The sequence below is a fragment of the Lagopus leucura genome, unplaced genomic scaffold (genome assembly GCF_019238085.1).
Source record: "Lagopus leucura isolate 7727_CA_CO unplaced genomic scaffold, USGS_WTPT01 Super-Scaffold_100001, whole genome shotgun sequence".
Lineage (NCBI taxonomy): Eukaryota > Metazoa > Chordata > Aves > Galliformes > Phasianidae > Lagopus > Lagopus leucura.
The window spans coordinates 102,156,217-102,172,405 of NW_024962262.1; the positions used below are offsets into that span (position 1 = coordinate 102,156,217).

The 16,189-nt window shown below is 41.1% G+C and overlaps 2 protein-coding genes across 2 annotated transcripts in view; both read left to right on the forward strand.

The window, feature by feature from the left end:
- Nucleotides 1–16,189, forward strand: part of LOC122178229 (ovostatin-like) — a 95,077-nt gene that overhangs the window by 23,984 nt on the left and 54,904 nt on the right. The window contains 2 exon segments of the mRNA XM_042868285.1: nt 222–274; nt 744–764. Of these exon segments, the coding sequence (XP_042724219.1) occupies nt 222–274; nt 744–764 (74 nt within the window).
- The window catches only part of LOC122178230 (ovostatin-like), a 30,295-nt gene continuing 17,971 nt past the window's right edge, over nt 3,866–16,189 (forward strand). Inside the window, exons 1-14 of the mRNA XM_042868286.1 lie at nt 3,866–4,336; nt 4,548–4,665; nt 5,417–5,537; nt 5,779–5,888; nt 6,610–6,768; nt 8,335–8,562; nt 8,759–8,816; nt 10,014–10,159; nt 11,035–11,184; nt 12,044–12,214; nt 12,800–12,932; nt 14,606–14,693; nt 15,065–15,293; nt 15,838–15,964. Of these exons, the coding sequence (XP_042724220.1) occupies nt 4,329–4,336; nt 4,548–4,665; nt 5,417–5,537; nt 5,779–5,888; nt 6,610–6,768; nt 8,335–8,562; nt 8,759–8,816; nt 10,014–10,159; nt 11,035–11,184; nt 12,044–12,214; nt 12,800–12,932; nt 14,606–14,693; nt 15,065–15,293; nt 15,838–15,964 (1,846 nt within the window). The 5' untranslated portion in view covers nt 3,866–4,328. The remainder of the gene's footprint in view (nt 4,337–4,547; nt 4,666–5,416; nt 5,538–5,778; nt 5,889–6,609; nt 6,769–8,334; nt 8,563–8,758; nt 8,817–10,013; nt 10,160–11,034; nt 11,185–12,043; nt 12,215–12,799; nt 12,933–14,605; nt 14,694–15,064; nt 15,294–15,837; nt 15,965–16,189) is intronic.

Sequence of the window (16,189 nt, forward strand, 5' to 3'; positions counted from 1 at the left end):
TCCCTTCCCTTCCCTTCCCTTCCCTTCCCTTCCCTTCCCTTCCCTTCTCTTTTTTTTCTTTGTAACTATCTAAAATAATCAAGTTCTTTCTAACACTCCAGTTCTCTGAGGACTCATTAGTTCTTCCTAAAAGCCTGCACAAATTTTGTTTCAGTCATACACTGGGATGAACTTACCACTACAAAAGTAAATGATTCTCTTTTGTCCTACATCTTTTCCAGTAATGTTTCGTGCGGTCACTTTGGATAGCCAGTTCAGACCTGTTCAGGAGACAGTAAGTAAGAGCAATAGTCAAGATTTTTTGAGCATGACTTTGGAATACTCTTCATAGAGACTCCCTCACTTGTATGTTGAGTAAAAGGGAGCTGGAATTGTTCCCGGTGTTCTTAGAGAACTGCTGTAATTTCATACTCTATCCCTTTGCTGCCTTTATAGAAGGCAAGGTTTCTGAAAGCACTCCTGGAAATCTCTCAGTGCTCAGATTTTGTGGTCATTTCTCTTCAAATGCCCCTGATATGTAGAAAGAGATTGGATGTCTTCACGTAAAAGATAGATTCATAAACAGGTTGTATCCTAAAATTATCTCTTAAATTACAAACATGAATTTCAAATTGTTTCCTTAAGCCAGTTTTCAGCATTCAGAGGGATTCAACCGGTATTTTTCAAAGTCCACAGTTGATTTCTTTATGCTTTGATAACTTTTTCTTTTTTCTCTCTCTCTTTTTTTTTTTTTTCTCCTCCAGTATCCCCGAATCATCATTAAGGTAAGAGATGCACTGTCATTAAAGTGACAGTTTCTTTGGAAATGCCAATGCTGTCATTTCCAAAACATGATTTTCTCATTTGCCTTTTGAAGTGCATGTTCCTCACTGATTCTACTGTCAATATTAGGCATCCAGAACAAGTGAAATTGATGTGTCCAGTTCTGGGCTCTTCAGTCCAAGAAAGACAGAAACTACTGGAGAGAGTTCAGGAGAACTACAAAGATTATTAGGGGCCTAGAATCTCTCCCTTATGAGGAAAGGCTAAGAGACCTGAGATTGTTCAGCCTGGAGGAGATTGAGAGGGGATGTTATCAACACTCATATCTAAAGGGCAAGTGTTGAGAGGATGGGTCCGGCCTCTTTTTGGTGATATCCAGTGAAAGGAAAGGGGTAACAGCCACCGACTGAATTATAGGAAATTCCATATGAAAGTGAGAAATACCTTATTTACTTTGAGAATGACAGAGTACTGGAACAAGTTGCCCAGGGAAGCTGTGGATTTTCTTTCTGCGCAAATATTCAAAACCCATCTGGATGCTTTCCTCTGTAACCTACTGTGGGGAACCTGCAGGGGGGTTGGACAAGATGATCTCCAAAGGTCCCTTCCAACTCTTACGATTCTGTGACTCTGTGATTCGCATCTTCATTTAGGAAATGTATCAGACATTGAGTGTAGCAGAAGACTCACAGAAAAGTGTTCCTAGATGATACCATCTCTAGTATGCAAGAACTGTGCTTTCAGATGCCTGTCACTACGTGAAATTCATTCATAACTAATCCTTTGCAAGAGTGTTTAACAGAATTGTAAAGAAAATACAAATCATTTATTCTTACTAGCAGTGTAGCAGTTTCAAGAATTACAGTACAGTCTAATGTCTGAGTCAGACATTACTGTTACTGTTACAACTGATTTGTTACAATTTTGACACGGAACATTTTATTCCAGAGTTTCTGGAACTTAACACTGATATATTCCAGCATGACTTAGCATCTTTTGAGCAGCCCTGTGAAGAAGGACTTGTGGGTCCTGGTGGACAAGAAGCTGGACATGAGCCAGCAGTGTGCAATTGCAGCTGGGAAGGCCAACTATATCCTGGGCTGCATTAAAAAAGGGGTGGCCAGCAGGGAGAGGGAGGTGATTGTCCTCTACTCAGCTCTTGTGAGGTTCCATCTGCAGTACTGTGTCCAGGCCTGGGGCCCCCAGCACAAGAAAGACACAGAGCTCTTGGAACGAGTCCAGAGGAGGAGAACTGAGACGATCAGAAGGCTGGAGCACCTCTCCTATGAAGAAGAGTTGAGAGAACTTGGTTTGTTTAGCTTAGAGAAGACTTCATTGTGGCCTTTCAGTACTTGAAGGGAGCTCATAAACAGGAGGGGGAATGACAGTTTACATGGGTTGATAGTGATAGGACATGGGGGAATGGTTTTAAACGAAAACAGAGGAGATTTGGTTAGATATTAGGAGGAAGTTTTTGACTCAGAGGGTGGTGAAGCACTGGAATGGGTTGCCCAAGGAAGTTGTGGATGCCCCATAGCTGAAGGCATTCAAGGCCAGGCTGGATGTGGCTCTGGGCAGCCTGGTCTGATGGTTGGCAACCCTGCCTGTGGCAGGGGGTTGAAACTAGATGATCTTTGAGGTCCTTTTCAACCCATGCCATTCTATGATTCTATGGTATGATTCTGTGATGGAAAATGTAAAGCATAGTGGTAGAAAAAACATTGTCCCATTCACTGTGTTAACCTGGATAGAAAATAAATATGCCCTGCTGCACAGGTTACTTCTCGAATAATTTTAACAATTAGACAAACCACAGAATCAAACAGAATTTTTGGTTTATGATTTCTTTATTATTTTTGCTTACATACTTAATTTGCAGCTTCAAATCCAGACCCTTCTGTCTTTACAACCCTGTCTTTACATAATCTCTTCCATTTGTTTTCACAACACTTTCCCCGTTGTGCCACAGCAAAGTGTACATGCAGGTGCTGGCATGTTTAGACATAGCTCCTCTGAGTGTCATTATCCGACAAAGACTCATCCAGAGCACATAATCTAAAGACAAAGAGCAGGAGGAGTCAGCAGAACTGGAGGTGTTAGTTGGAGATGGCAAAAAGTTGTTGTTTCTTTTGTTAGGATTCAAACATGGGTGTTTAGTACGGTCTTATGTTGGTAGGACTGCAGCAAATTGGAATATTAAATAGAGTCATCTGCATACAGGCAAAAAAGAGTCTCTTTCTGAAAATGTCATCTTCTGCTAGAAGCAAGGCAAACATTAAGTCAGTGTTCTGCATTTCATTTCAAGGGGGGCCAGCATACTGTTCCCATTTGACATAAGGAAGAACTGAATCAAAAATACTCGTACTAGAAGAGCTGCAGATAAGCAACCTGAGTCATAATCAGATACTATTCATGGATGATCTGAGATCATCTGGCAGTGTAGATAATTTTCAGGTAAACATAAACTTGGGACTGTTTAAGGCACAAAGAGATCTAGAAAACTAATGGTAAGTCATATCACACATGCCATCCGCTCAGACTCACATTCATTCAGTAAAACATTAAACCAGTATACCAGGATAGAAAATTTAAAATAAGCCAAGAAAAAGGGTGAAAAAAGTTTTGACACTTCTCTTTCTCCCACTCCCCAGGACCCAGAGCAAAATCAGATCTTCCAGTGGTTGGATGTATCATCTATGCATGGCATTATCCAGCTTTCATTCCCATTAATCGAGGAGCCAATTTTGGGGTCCTATCATATCATTGTGGAGAAGAAGTCAGGGGATAAGGAGCATGAATACTTCACAGTGGAGGAATATGGTAAGCAAGCACTGTGAACTTCCCCAAAGGCTGGCTCTAAGTCTGATACGAGCTGTAAGTGCAGAGCTTAATTGCTTTGAAATCTCCAATTCTTTTTAATTTTTTTTTTACTGTCTTCCTCTTATGCACCTGTCCATGGTATACTACTGCTGATCAGTCATATTCACCTTGTATTCTCAGTTCTGCCAAAGTTTGAAGTGACAACTAGCATGCCCAGGAGGATCTCTTTCTTTGATGAAGAAATCAGGGTGAATGTTTGTGCCTTGTAAGTATAAGAGCTGAGAATAACATGTGTAAACAAGAAACACAGGAAAGAGGATAGTGTGAAATGCTGTGAAATAGGGAGCCACTACTGATTAGTGTATAGACTAGAGCAATTTATTTAGCTGTGACTTCCATGACAGGAAAAATAATGATAACTCTGCTTCATAGCAGAATTAGAATTTTGTGAGTTTGTGTGTCTTAACAGTCTGAAGGTATTAAGTGGTATAAACTTGCTAGCTGTTGATTTTATTATTACAGAGAAGGAGAGAAATAGTAGACGACTATCATTAAGATTTCTGTATGTGACACTGCCAAGGGGCAGGGTAGCATAAGCCTGAGAAACAAGGACTGCCATACATCTTGCTTCATGTAAGGCAATAATAAGAAAAAAAAAAAAATCAAGCAGAAGGAAATGATATCCCAAACACAAGCCCAACATCCCTTTCCAGCTTCAGACCTTAAAGAATGACTCAACCAAGACAATGGTAAGGTAGGTTTTTTAAAGTCAAAGTCTGCCTAAAAATAATTGAGGAGAATTCAGGTAGGACCAACATGTTCTAATTCCCAGCTACTTTTCTGTTTGTACTCTTGGATCCTAAGGGGTTTAGAGTCTGCACCGCTTTGCAATCTTTCCTGGTTTCATGCTAAGTTTCCTTTTACAGTTGGTAATTATTGGATTCTTATGTCTTATCCTCTACTAGGTACACTTACGGCCAACCAGTGCAGGGGATTGCCCGAATCAATGTGTGTCAGCAACACTTTTATAATCCACAATGTCAGCAAAGCCAGAAACCAACCTGTGAAGCTGTCACTGGATTGGTATGAAACAGGGCTATGCCCTTCTTCCCAGTGAACTTTACCACTCAACACATAGCGCAAAGTTTGGAGACCACATTTGTTTCCTGGAGAAGATGAGACAGATAATCCCAGAGGCATATTTTTCTCACTGTTTCACAGACAATTCTGAAAGAACATGAATGTAGTTTTTACCAGTGACCTCATTAGAAGAATGGTTTTTGCCCCTTCTCCTCAAGAAAGCATGAGAAGAGAAATTATTTTTCATAAGAAATCTGAGTTCTATCTCAGAAGAGTCAGTAGGAGAGAGGAGAGCTTATAAAACTATGAATACGTGATCGTTCCTGAAACACTGGATGTGTGTACTTACCAAGGATAATCAGCTGGCCTCTACTGGGAGTCTTTGAGGACAGTGTTAAACTGATATTTGATTTCTCATCTAGATCAGATTCAAAGTACTTTAAAGAACTAAGCTCCTATCAGAGAGCTCATTCATCATGCAAAACGTGCTTAAGAAGGGATGTGAGTACAGGGGGAAGGGAGTAGAAAGGATTTCATGTACGTGGGTGTAGGAGTTTCCAACAATGAACTGGGAGAGGAGCCAAAGAGTAAGATGTTTAATAGAAGAGGAGAGCAAGTAGGTGATAAAAGCTAAAGGAAATGCAAGCAGAGGCATGAAGCTCTTCAGAGACCCACTAATACAAGCTTAGGAGCTTGTATTTGTTTTTCCAAATCTTGAGAAAAATAAGTATTCCTCTTTTTGCTCCTTTTTCAGCTGGAAAACAATGGTTGTCTCAGCACTGTTGTCTCCACCAAAACTTTTCAGTTGTACCGCAGCTATACCAGGATGTATGCCAGCTTAAACATAGAAACCATCATCACTGAAAATGGGACAGGTAATACTAAGTGAAAACTGGGAAGTAGCTAAACTGGAAGTACCCTAAATCTCACAGGTGATACCTCTTCAGAGGAATCTCCTGGATTCTGATCTTTTCATCAAATAATGAACAACTACCATTTTATCTGTGTAGCTCTCTGTACAGAAAATCACATCTCCATACAGCTTTTCAAAAGAGACTGTTCCCTGCACATTTTTGATTTCTGCTTCCTTCCCTTTCTTCTGGGTGTGTCTCACAGGTATCCAGATGAAAAACTACGACTATGTTGCAGTCAGCCAAGAAAATGACAGAGTGATGTTCAGGAATATGGACCAATACTACAGGAGGGGAATTCCTTACTTTGGTGAGGTGAGTAGCTGAGAAGATACAGTAGAGCAGAACTTGAGGTCCAGCAGGATCTCTATATTGCCCTGTTTGTGGCCATCCCTTACCCTGTACTAACAGCTTCCATCAATGTCACATAAACATGACTGCTTCATACGTCTGTCATTGTGTTAGAAACTTCTAGAGAAAATCAGAAAATGATACCCTAATTCCTACTGTGTAAGGCAGTCTTTTTAGCAGTGATTAGAGAATGACTGAGAAATTAGTAAGTGAAAGGCCACAGTGGTGAAACACGTATGCAAAAAACTATGCTCACAACAGCAGTGCCTAAGCTGAAGGTAGAATTTACCCTACATGGTATCACATCGTCCTGTGGATGTGTACCTAAAACAGTGTAACTGCTGGAACACATCCAAATTCTTCCCAACCTGTACACCCAATATAAACCCTGGTACAGAAGGAAAAATGAAATTTACAGCATTCTCCTGATTCAGAGTGCAGAAGGAAGGTAGTGTCTGGATCTCAAAAGACAGGAGGTGTTACCGAGCCCTGTGTTACACATTTGCCTCTTAAATATCCATGCATTTAACTCTTGAGTTCTACTCTCTTTGCAGATGTCCATAGTGGTTAAGTTACTGTTCTCTGGAGAGCATAACATTTATCATCCTTTTCATTTTGGGTGGTTTTTTTTTTTTTGTATTTGTTTTTTTTTAACCTGAAACTCCTGTGTATTCTTTGTGTTTAGATCACTGTGACAAATGCAGATGGCAAGCCTGTTGCCAATAGCGTTGTCATGCTAGAGGTCAATGGAGAATACCAGGCCAACTATACCACTGATGAGAATGGCACGGCAGCCTTTTCCCTTGACACATCCAACTTCTTTAATCCCAGTGTTAAACTGAGAGTAAGTATAAGCTCTAGTCTAATTCCTGAAAAATTTCTTCAGCAGAAAGAAGAATCAGAAGCAAGCAGTGGATGCTGACAGGTTTATTTTGGATGAGAAAAACAGTCAATTAGCTCAGCAACACATACAACCTCTGTGAAACTATTACGAGAAAACTCTAATGCATGAGAAGCAGAAGATGTACCTCAAGTGTGATCTTCAGCACCACCCAATTTTTTTTTCTCAGCTCTGTAGCCCTTTCTGCAGTCATCTTCCTTCTTTTCATTTCATGAACTAGAGAACCTTTCTCAAAGCCTGCCTGCTTTCCTGACCCAGCCTGGGTGCATGCCAGCCTGCTTCCCTACATTTCTTCTGACACTCATGCCCATTATCATGACATGGTCTTCCCCAAGTTATCATGTGTTTTCTCTGGTGCTATGTGAATAGATGAGAAAAAGCAGGCTGAGAACAAGGCAGTTCCAAATCACATTAAGTTTTAACAACCTGTCTCAAACTAATAAGAATCTAAAATAACCTCCCTAATATACTGTGACATAGACCATAGAATCATCAAAACACCAAGGTGGCAAAATACATCCAAGATCATCCAGTCCAACCATCCACTACCACCACTATTTCCTCGTTAAACCATGTCTCTTAATACAACATCTAAGCATTCCTTGAACTCCACCACCTGTCTGGCAGCCTGTCCCAGTGCCTGACCACTCTTTTGGAGAAGCTTTTCCTAATGTCCATCCTGAATTTCCCCTGGTAAAACTTTGAGGCCATTCCCTCTAGTCCTACTGTTAGTTACCTGAGGGAAGAGGCTGACCCCCACCTCACCACAACCTCCTTTCAGATAGTTGCAGAGAGTTCTCCAGACTAAACAATCTCAGCTCCCTCAGCCACTCCCCAGAAGACTTGTGCTTCAGACCCCATGCCAGCTTCATTGCCCTTTCCTGGACGTGCTCCAGACCCTCAGTGTCTTTCTTATAGTGAGGGGCTGAAAACTGAACACAGTACTCAAGTTGTGTCCTCTCCAGTGCTGAGTGTAGAGGGATGATCACTTCCTTACTCCTTCTGGCAACACTATTTCTGATACCAGCCAGGATGTCATTGGCTCTCTTGGCCACCTGGGCACGCTAATGACTCATGTTCAGCTGAGTGTTCACCAACATCCCCAGGTCTGTTTCCTCTACACAGTTTTCCAGCCACTCTATCCCAAGCTTGTAGTGTTGCTTGGAGTTATTATGGCCAAAGTGCAAAAGCTGGCACTCCATCTTATTGAAGTTCATCTCATTTGCCTCAGCCTAGTGGTCCAGCTTATCCAGATCCCTCTGTAGGACCTTGCTACTCCCAGGAGGATGGACACTTTCACCCAGCTCGGTGTCATCTGAACGTGAATATATTGTGTCCTGCAATCCTCACACTGTGGACAACTGAAATACAAGTTTTTCACACCAGCCTCAAAAAATCTGTTTTCCAACAAAGTATTTTAGAGGGAAGATGCTTTTGCCTCTCACTTACCTGCTGATCTTTTAATTTCTACTTTGTTGATTCCTTGTATATGCTTCTCCTGTATCATAGGCCACACAAGCACCAGATGACTGTGCAGATTTCTTTATGTGGAGAAATGATCATGAGTCCCAAGCCTTATTCTTTGTCCATCGTTTCTACTCACGGACCAACAGCTTTGTGAGAATTGAGCCAGTGAAGGAGAAACTAAGCTGCGGCCAGCAGAGAATGATTAATATTCAGTATGTCCTGAGTAGAAAGGGCTACAAAAATGCCTCCCACACAGACTTCTACTATGTGGTACGTACTACGTCAGTTTCCAAAACATATATTTTCTTCCACCTTTTCTTGAACGCTAAATAAGGCAGAAGTGTTCAGATCAGCCAGTGGCTACAAATCACAGCTTGATTCAAGCCCGTCAGAATACCACTCAATACCAGTGATTTTGTGGGAGAAGGTGCTTTTGATTCTATCTTGTGTTTTTTTCTATTCCTAGGTGATGGCAAAGGGAAAAATCGTTCTCAGCGGACAAAAGCAAGTGAGAATCACTCATGGTAAGTTCTGGACTGTATTAATACTGTTACTTCAGAGCATCATTCCTATCACCAGAACAGTAGTAGCTCATGTAAGATGAGACAAAAGCAGGGAACTGTTGCTAAATAGGTATTAATTCTTAAACATCTTTCACCACTCACATTATTATTTGCTTTTAATGCAGCTCCTAACAATAATCAAAATGGTCTTCTGAGTTGAGAGGTGAAAACCTTGTTGCGACTGAACAGGAGGAATGTAATCATTTTTTGTATTATTTTTTATTTATTTCAAAGAGTATTTAAGGTTTCGGCTGCTCTGTGACATCCAAGTCTTCACCAATCAGAAGACCAAAAATTTCAAAATAATAAGTGCCTCATTTGACAGAGCAATTAGATGCTTGGAATTCATCAAAGCTTCAGAAGATTCCAAATACCATGAATGATTCAGCAAACTGAATTCCATTTTTTCATTATAAAAATGTACTTTCTTGCAGAACCAGGTGTTCAGTAAGAGACTTAAGTAAGTCTCACTCCTACTTACTCCTATGACTTATTTAGTATTGGCCATCTTCGGTCTTTCTCCAGGTATCTGTGCACTATGGCTGCACAGCATGTGCTTGCGTACGGTTTACGGAGGGGCATCTATTCATCAAAAGGCAGCCTTGTCATAAAATTCTCCCTTCATTAAAATATCTTGAGGCTATGTGGTCTCTCCATATATCTGTGACTAACCAAAAGCAAGATGCATGTTAGAATGTGACTTTACAAAAAAAGATAAAGCTTAGTTTCCTGTCTCTGCTCTAGTAGTTGCCATCTGTATTAACAGGAACTTCATAATTCCTGATGTTAAGAGAACACTGTCTTAGCTTAGGTAATTGGTTTATTTAATCTGGTGTAGAAGGAACAAGGTTTGAGCTACAAAGGCAAAGCATTGCTCTTCCTGTAGCAATCACATACAGATTTTCCTATCCAAATTCTGCTCAGCTTAGCTCCCTCTCTGCAAAACACCCTGCTCTCAGCATTGTCTAGTTGGCATCTGGTACACTGTTGATGGGAGTTTTTCCTGAGCCACTGAGAAATTAATCTCCCAGTAGCCAGCATCCCTTTTTTAATGGTGCAGATAGGTTATGAACAAATATGTTGTCCTTCCACCAACGCCAAGGCTTATCTAATCTCTTTTGTTGGCTTTTCCTCCCCTGTTCCATGTACCTTCCACAGCTCCCTGGGGTACTTTTGCCATTACACTGGCTGTCACTGAGAAGCTCACCCCCAGTGCCAGATTGTTGCTCTATACGGTCCATCCTAATGGAGAGATAGTGGCTGACAGCTCTTGGATACACAGTGATACATGCTTCAGAAACAAGGTGAAACTTTTGTTTTCTTACCAAGGGCTATATCTGCTAGAATCATAGAATTGTAGAATCTCTCAGGTTAGAAAAGACCTTAAAGATCATCGAGTCCAACCACGACCTAACCATACTACCCTAACTCTAATGATCCTCCGCTAAATCGTGTCCCTGAGCACCACATCCAAATGGTTTTTAAACACATTTAGGGATGGTGACTCAATCATCTCCCTGGGGAGCCTATTCCAGTGCTTAACAACCCTTTCTGTAAGTAAGTTTTTCCTGATATCCAACCTAAACTTACCCTCAAGCAACTTCAGGCCATTTCCCCTTGTCCTGTCATCAGTGAGAAGAGACCAACCCCGCTCTTACTGTAAGCACCTTTCAGACATTGAAAGAGAGCAGTAAGGTCTCCCCTCAGTCTCTTTCCCCAGACTAAGCAGCCCCAGTTCCTCCAGTTTCTCCTCGTAGGGCATATTCTCCAAGCCCTTCACAAACGTTGTTGCCCTTCTTTGGACCTGCTCCAGCACCTCAATGTCCTTGCTAGTTTGTTGTTTTTTTTTTTTGCTGAGTGAAAAGGCAGGAAATTACTTCATCACAAAAACTGCACTCGGGTTGGTGTTTAGGAATGAAAACGATACAGGCATGCCCGATAACACAAGAATCTATCCCTGGCATTCACACATAAACTCATGCTAAGCTGTCAGGAAATGATTTGGGGATTATGTGGCAACGAATTTTTGCAGAACAGAGATTCAGAAGGACTGTTAAGCAACAGGAACTTTGCCCAACAGAGAATGGCATTAATATCAGTGAAAGGCGAGATTTAGATATACTTGCCAAGCTAATTCTCCTAATTTCTATTTTATTGTTTTCAATTTACTCATTTCCAGCTCCAGTTTGAGTTCTCCGAGAAGCAGGCTCTCCCAGGCTCTAAAATCAACATCCGCCTTGAAGCTGCTGCCAACTCTTATTGTGCCTTGCGAGCTGTAGATCAGAGTGTCTTCCTTCTTCAGCCTGAGCGAGAGCTATCTGCTGAGAGTGTAAGCCACATGCCCAGCCCTGTGTTCTTTTAATCTAGGGACATCCAGAATGGCAATTCCTATGCCCACCTAATATCTCTTCTGCTGGCTATGTATTTTTTTTTTTCTATGTAAACAGACATTTCCATGATTGAAAAAAAGAAATAGTAGCTGTATACTTCAAAGATGATGGTGAAATATTTACTTTTAGAAGGCATAGCAGTGTTAAACAGAGTATGACTAATGTAAAACTTTGACAGTACCTGAGAGTGGCTCAAACAGGCCTTAGACACAGAAAAAAAGCTGTAAATATCAGCTAGCAACTTGTCGGACTCAAATCTTCTCTCTGCAAAACTCAGCAGTATCTCTTCATGCTCTTTGTTCAAGTTCACCCTACAAAAGCCATCACAACTCAGAAAAAGAGGAAGAGAGTCTAGACCTTCTTGCATAACATCAGCCAAATTGCTTATTCATCTATGTAGGCATTGCTAGCTAAACCCATAATATTACATGGGACTGTTCACATGCCACCGTAACAACTGAATACAAATGAGAAAGGAGCATGGGAAGAAACAAATCCTTGTGATTAAAATCATATATATACATATACTACGCATATGTAGTGCTTCTGAAAAAAATAAATAAGCTGATATCCTGCTCATTTCATGCTTTAAGAGAGGCAGTTTTGCCTTGAAGCAGGAGAGTGGATATGTGCTGCACAATGAGGATGACAGAAGGAGCTGCACTGCAAACACACCGGTTTTCAGTGAACTTTCTCCTTTTTCACTCTACAGCCATGAAAGATTTTCACGGTGTGACAGAATTTTGCACCAACCTGGGACCTTTCCTTGTTTTTACATCAGTTGTTCTCACCTCCCAGGTGTACTACCGGCTTCATTTGAGTGATTTGTATGGCTATTATTACGATGGACTCAACCTGCAAGACGACCAGCCAGAGGAATGTACCCCAGTCAAAACCACTTTTTTTGAAGGCTTGTACTATGAACCTGTCAGTGTCAGCCACGATGGTGATGCCTACAGGATTTTCATGGTATGTGTTCTGTTTGTTTTTTTGTTCCCCCCCCCCGAACTGTTCCAGAAGAATTCATTCACACTAGCATTCAGCTTACTAAGGTGGTTTTGATCCCTCAACTGCCTTCAGTCTTGAGTCATCCAATGTCTACCATCTGATACTCACCTCTTACTCAGGAAGAGTGAGAATCACTACTTGATATGTTCATTGGAATCCAGTCCATACTTCAGTAGATGATTCTTAATCAGGACCATTAACTTTGTTCACAACCTCAGGCATTCCTAGTAAAGCTCTGAGTATATTATGCACACTTTCCTGATACACTTTTCTCCACTCTCACTCATCCTATGAGTTTGTAACTCATACAACTTACTCTGCCCAGTTGCAAAAGACCTGACATGGGCACCACCAGTACTACTTGTGACAAAACAACAGTTGTCACTACCTACATGTAGCAGAAGAATAATGTGACATTCAGAGTTGAAAGGCTGGAATGTGAGAAGTGAGGAGGGAAATGAATGATGTTAACTCAGATAGGAGATGTGGCATGTATTTGTAGCTACTGCATGCACCAAGTGACATGATCAATTCTTTTACATGCAGGAGATGGGCCTGAAGGTCTTCACCAACTCCATGCTGCGGAAGCCAGTTCTGTGCAATGAAGACAAGTTGGATCAGGAAGATAATCCTATCTATTTGGATCATAGTGCCAGTGGTGGCAGTGCCTTTGGCAAAGGTAAAAGAATCAGAAAATCATAGAATGCCTTGGGTTGGAAGGGACCTCAAAGATCATCAAGTTTCCCACAGACAGGCAGGGCCACCAACCCTCCAGCCCTCTGATCGTCTTTGTGGCCCTCATCTGGACCTTCTTCAATAGCTCCACATCTTTCCTGCAGTGGGGGTTCCAGACCTGGACACAGCACTCCAGATGGGGCCTCATGAGGGCAGAGTAGGCAATCACCTCCCTGTCCCTGCTGGCCACCCCTCTTCTGATGGAGTCCAGGATACTATTGGCCTTCCAAGCTGCAAGAGCACGTTGCTGGCACAACATTCAGTTATTCATTCACCAGGACCCCCAGGTCCTTACCCGCAAAGCTACTTTCAAGGAGTCCTCCTAGCTTGTATAGATATCTGTGATTACTTTGACCAAAGTGCAAAATCTTGCATTTACTATGTTGAACTTAACAAGGCTCATGTTGGCCCAACTTTTGAGTTTGTTGAGGTCCTTCTTGATGTCATCCCTCCCTTCTAGTGTGTTAATCACATCACTCAGCTTGGTGCCATCAGCAAACTTGCTGAGGGTGCACTCAAGCCCATCATTGATGCCACTGATGAAGATGTTGAAGAACACTTGTCCCAAAACAGAAGATTCATGCTGTGTCTCCATTTCCAGTATGCCTGGTCTTCAAAACTTGTGCATATAGAAAATAATGGACAGCATATTAAGGTTTTAGGGAACACATCTCTGTCTCACATTTTGCCTCATTTTAAGTGAAATACTAATGTGGAAATATTATGCAAATTAATGATATTAAGAACTCACACAGCACCTAACATACTTCACACATGATCTTGAAAGCACTTTATTTCAAGCACTGATTTCAGCAAGATTTAAGAAAACAATCCTCCAAGTTAGATATTAATCAACAAAATAACTAAAGTTCGCAGATATTTGCATGGTCATTTCTATGATACAGCAAACAAGCCTGAGTAAATCTGTGGCATGCTAAATTGATTGTTTGACACCACAACTGAGGCCATGAAATCATAGAACTAAGTCCTAGGTTCCTAGTCTTGGTCTGTGTAATGAATATACAAGTGTTATAATTAAGAAGTAAACGAGAGAGCCTGGCTAAGCAGGTTGTTATACCAAAAAGAATAAGTAAAGGGCCTACCCCTCTCCTGGGCTCACTGGAAAACTCCAAAAGGAAATCCTTCCCTACTGGTAGCCTGCTCTTAAATGGGGTCTAGGAGAGATGGAGCCAGGCTCCACCCCTTCTGGCAGTACAGGTGAATTGCCTTCACCTGCGCTTCTAGGGCTGACTCATTGCTCACCTCAGGTGATCAATCAGAGGTTCAGGCTATGATTCAGAAGTTTCCATACAGTCATGTTGTTTGGCTTTCCAACAGAATGAAAATTCAGCTCCAGTTTATTTGTCTGGACAGAGTAAAATTATTGAGTTATAAGGGGAAATTTTTAAAGCAATATATACTCTGGTAGCCCATTTGCAAATTGAAGAGATGTAGTGATAGAGAAGAAACTAAAATCCCTTACTAATTAGGTGATGTGCCTTTCACTGTAGGAAAAGCTGAATTGTATTGTGAAATGCCTAGATTCTCAAATATTTTCCTATGGGAAGAGAGAACAGATAGTACATTTTTTTTCTTTGTTCTCGTAATCTTCCCTAGAACTTTCAAAGATTACTGCTGCTGGTGCTGTTCACACTGTTAGGAAATACTTTCCTGAGACCTGGATTTGGGATCTGGTTCACACAAAGTGAGTATTTTCACCTTCACTTCTTATCTCTTATGTGGATGTTTGAGTTGTTGCTGAGATGAATGCTGGGGGATAGAACATTAATCCAAATATATTGGTTCTAATCTGCATGCTTGGATATTGTGGCATTTAAACAAATGTTATTTCTAAATTTAAAAAGCCAAGTATTTTTCCAAGTGCTTTTTAACACGTAATTCATCAACACCTTCATCTTTACCTCCAATTTCATAATTTCTTTTAAATATGGAGGAGAATCCTAAAAAAACTGAGATGAGAAGTCTGAAGTATTAACTCTGTTATGGGCCTATTCTATAATTTGCTCTGACAATTCCAAATATCATTTCTCATTCAGATTTTCTTGTTTTCCTCAGTTCTACTGGAGAGGCTTATATCTGCTACACCATCCCTGATACCATCACAGAATGGAAAGCCAGTGCTTTCTGTTTGCAGGATGATGCTGGGTTTGGCATCTCCTCACCTGTTTCACTGACAGCATTTCAGCCATTCTTTGTGGATCTTGCCTTGCCATACTCCGTCATTCGAGGGGAAAGAATTAATTTAATAGCCAACATCTTCAACTACCTTGACAAGTGCATCCAGGTACATCAAATTCCCTTTCAGTTTCTATCCGGTTTGCCTCTTCCCCAGAGTTCCCAGCATTGTTTTTCTGTCCTGAGTACTCTCTCAGCCTCTCTGATAGGATCCATTGCTGCATCATTAGGATAGTGTGGCCAATGATCACTATGACTGGTACAAAGAAGATAAGAACCTGCTTCTTATCCCTACATAGTTCAGTTATTTTTGCTCCTGAGAGAGAAATTTGAACAGAGTATGTGGGTATTTTGCTCTCCCAAATGATGTGTACTGAGTATGTAGCATATAGCAGAAAATCATAAGAAAATGTGACTGATAAAATGAGCACAGACGTCTTGGCATGCTTCTGTATGCAGCCAGTAACAGCAGGTACAAATTAGGTAGGTTTGCTATTTCCTCAAACAAACGTCCCTTTCTTATTTCCAGGTACTATCTTACAGAATCAGATGACATGGTTTCACCAGCAAGTGACATTTTCCTGTGCCCTGAAGCATAAATTCAGGGGCAGCCTACTTCATTTGTAATTTTTCTCTTTCTCTCTGCATCTCAGATCAGTGCCATACTGGCAGAGTCAAGTGACTACAAGGTGGAAGTCCTTTCACCAGAAGTAAACACAGCAAGAGTGTGTGCCAATGAAAGAAAAACTTATATTTGGGCTGCTAGGCTCCTCAGTCTTGGTAATTCTGTCTTTTGGTCACCCTAATTCATCTCAATTTTATCTTTCAACTTTTGTCATTTCACTTGTTAATGAAGGATCAATAATCCACAGGCAGGCATTTCTGGACAACCCCACTACATAAATCTAGTATTGGACTTTCGCTAAAGCTCCCCTGTGCATGGATATATGCACTGAATAAGTAGCTATTTGTTCTGGTGTTTTATCTCTTCTAATTTCAGTAGTT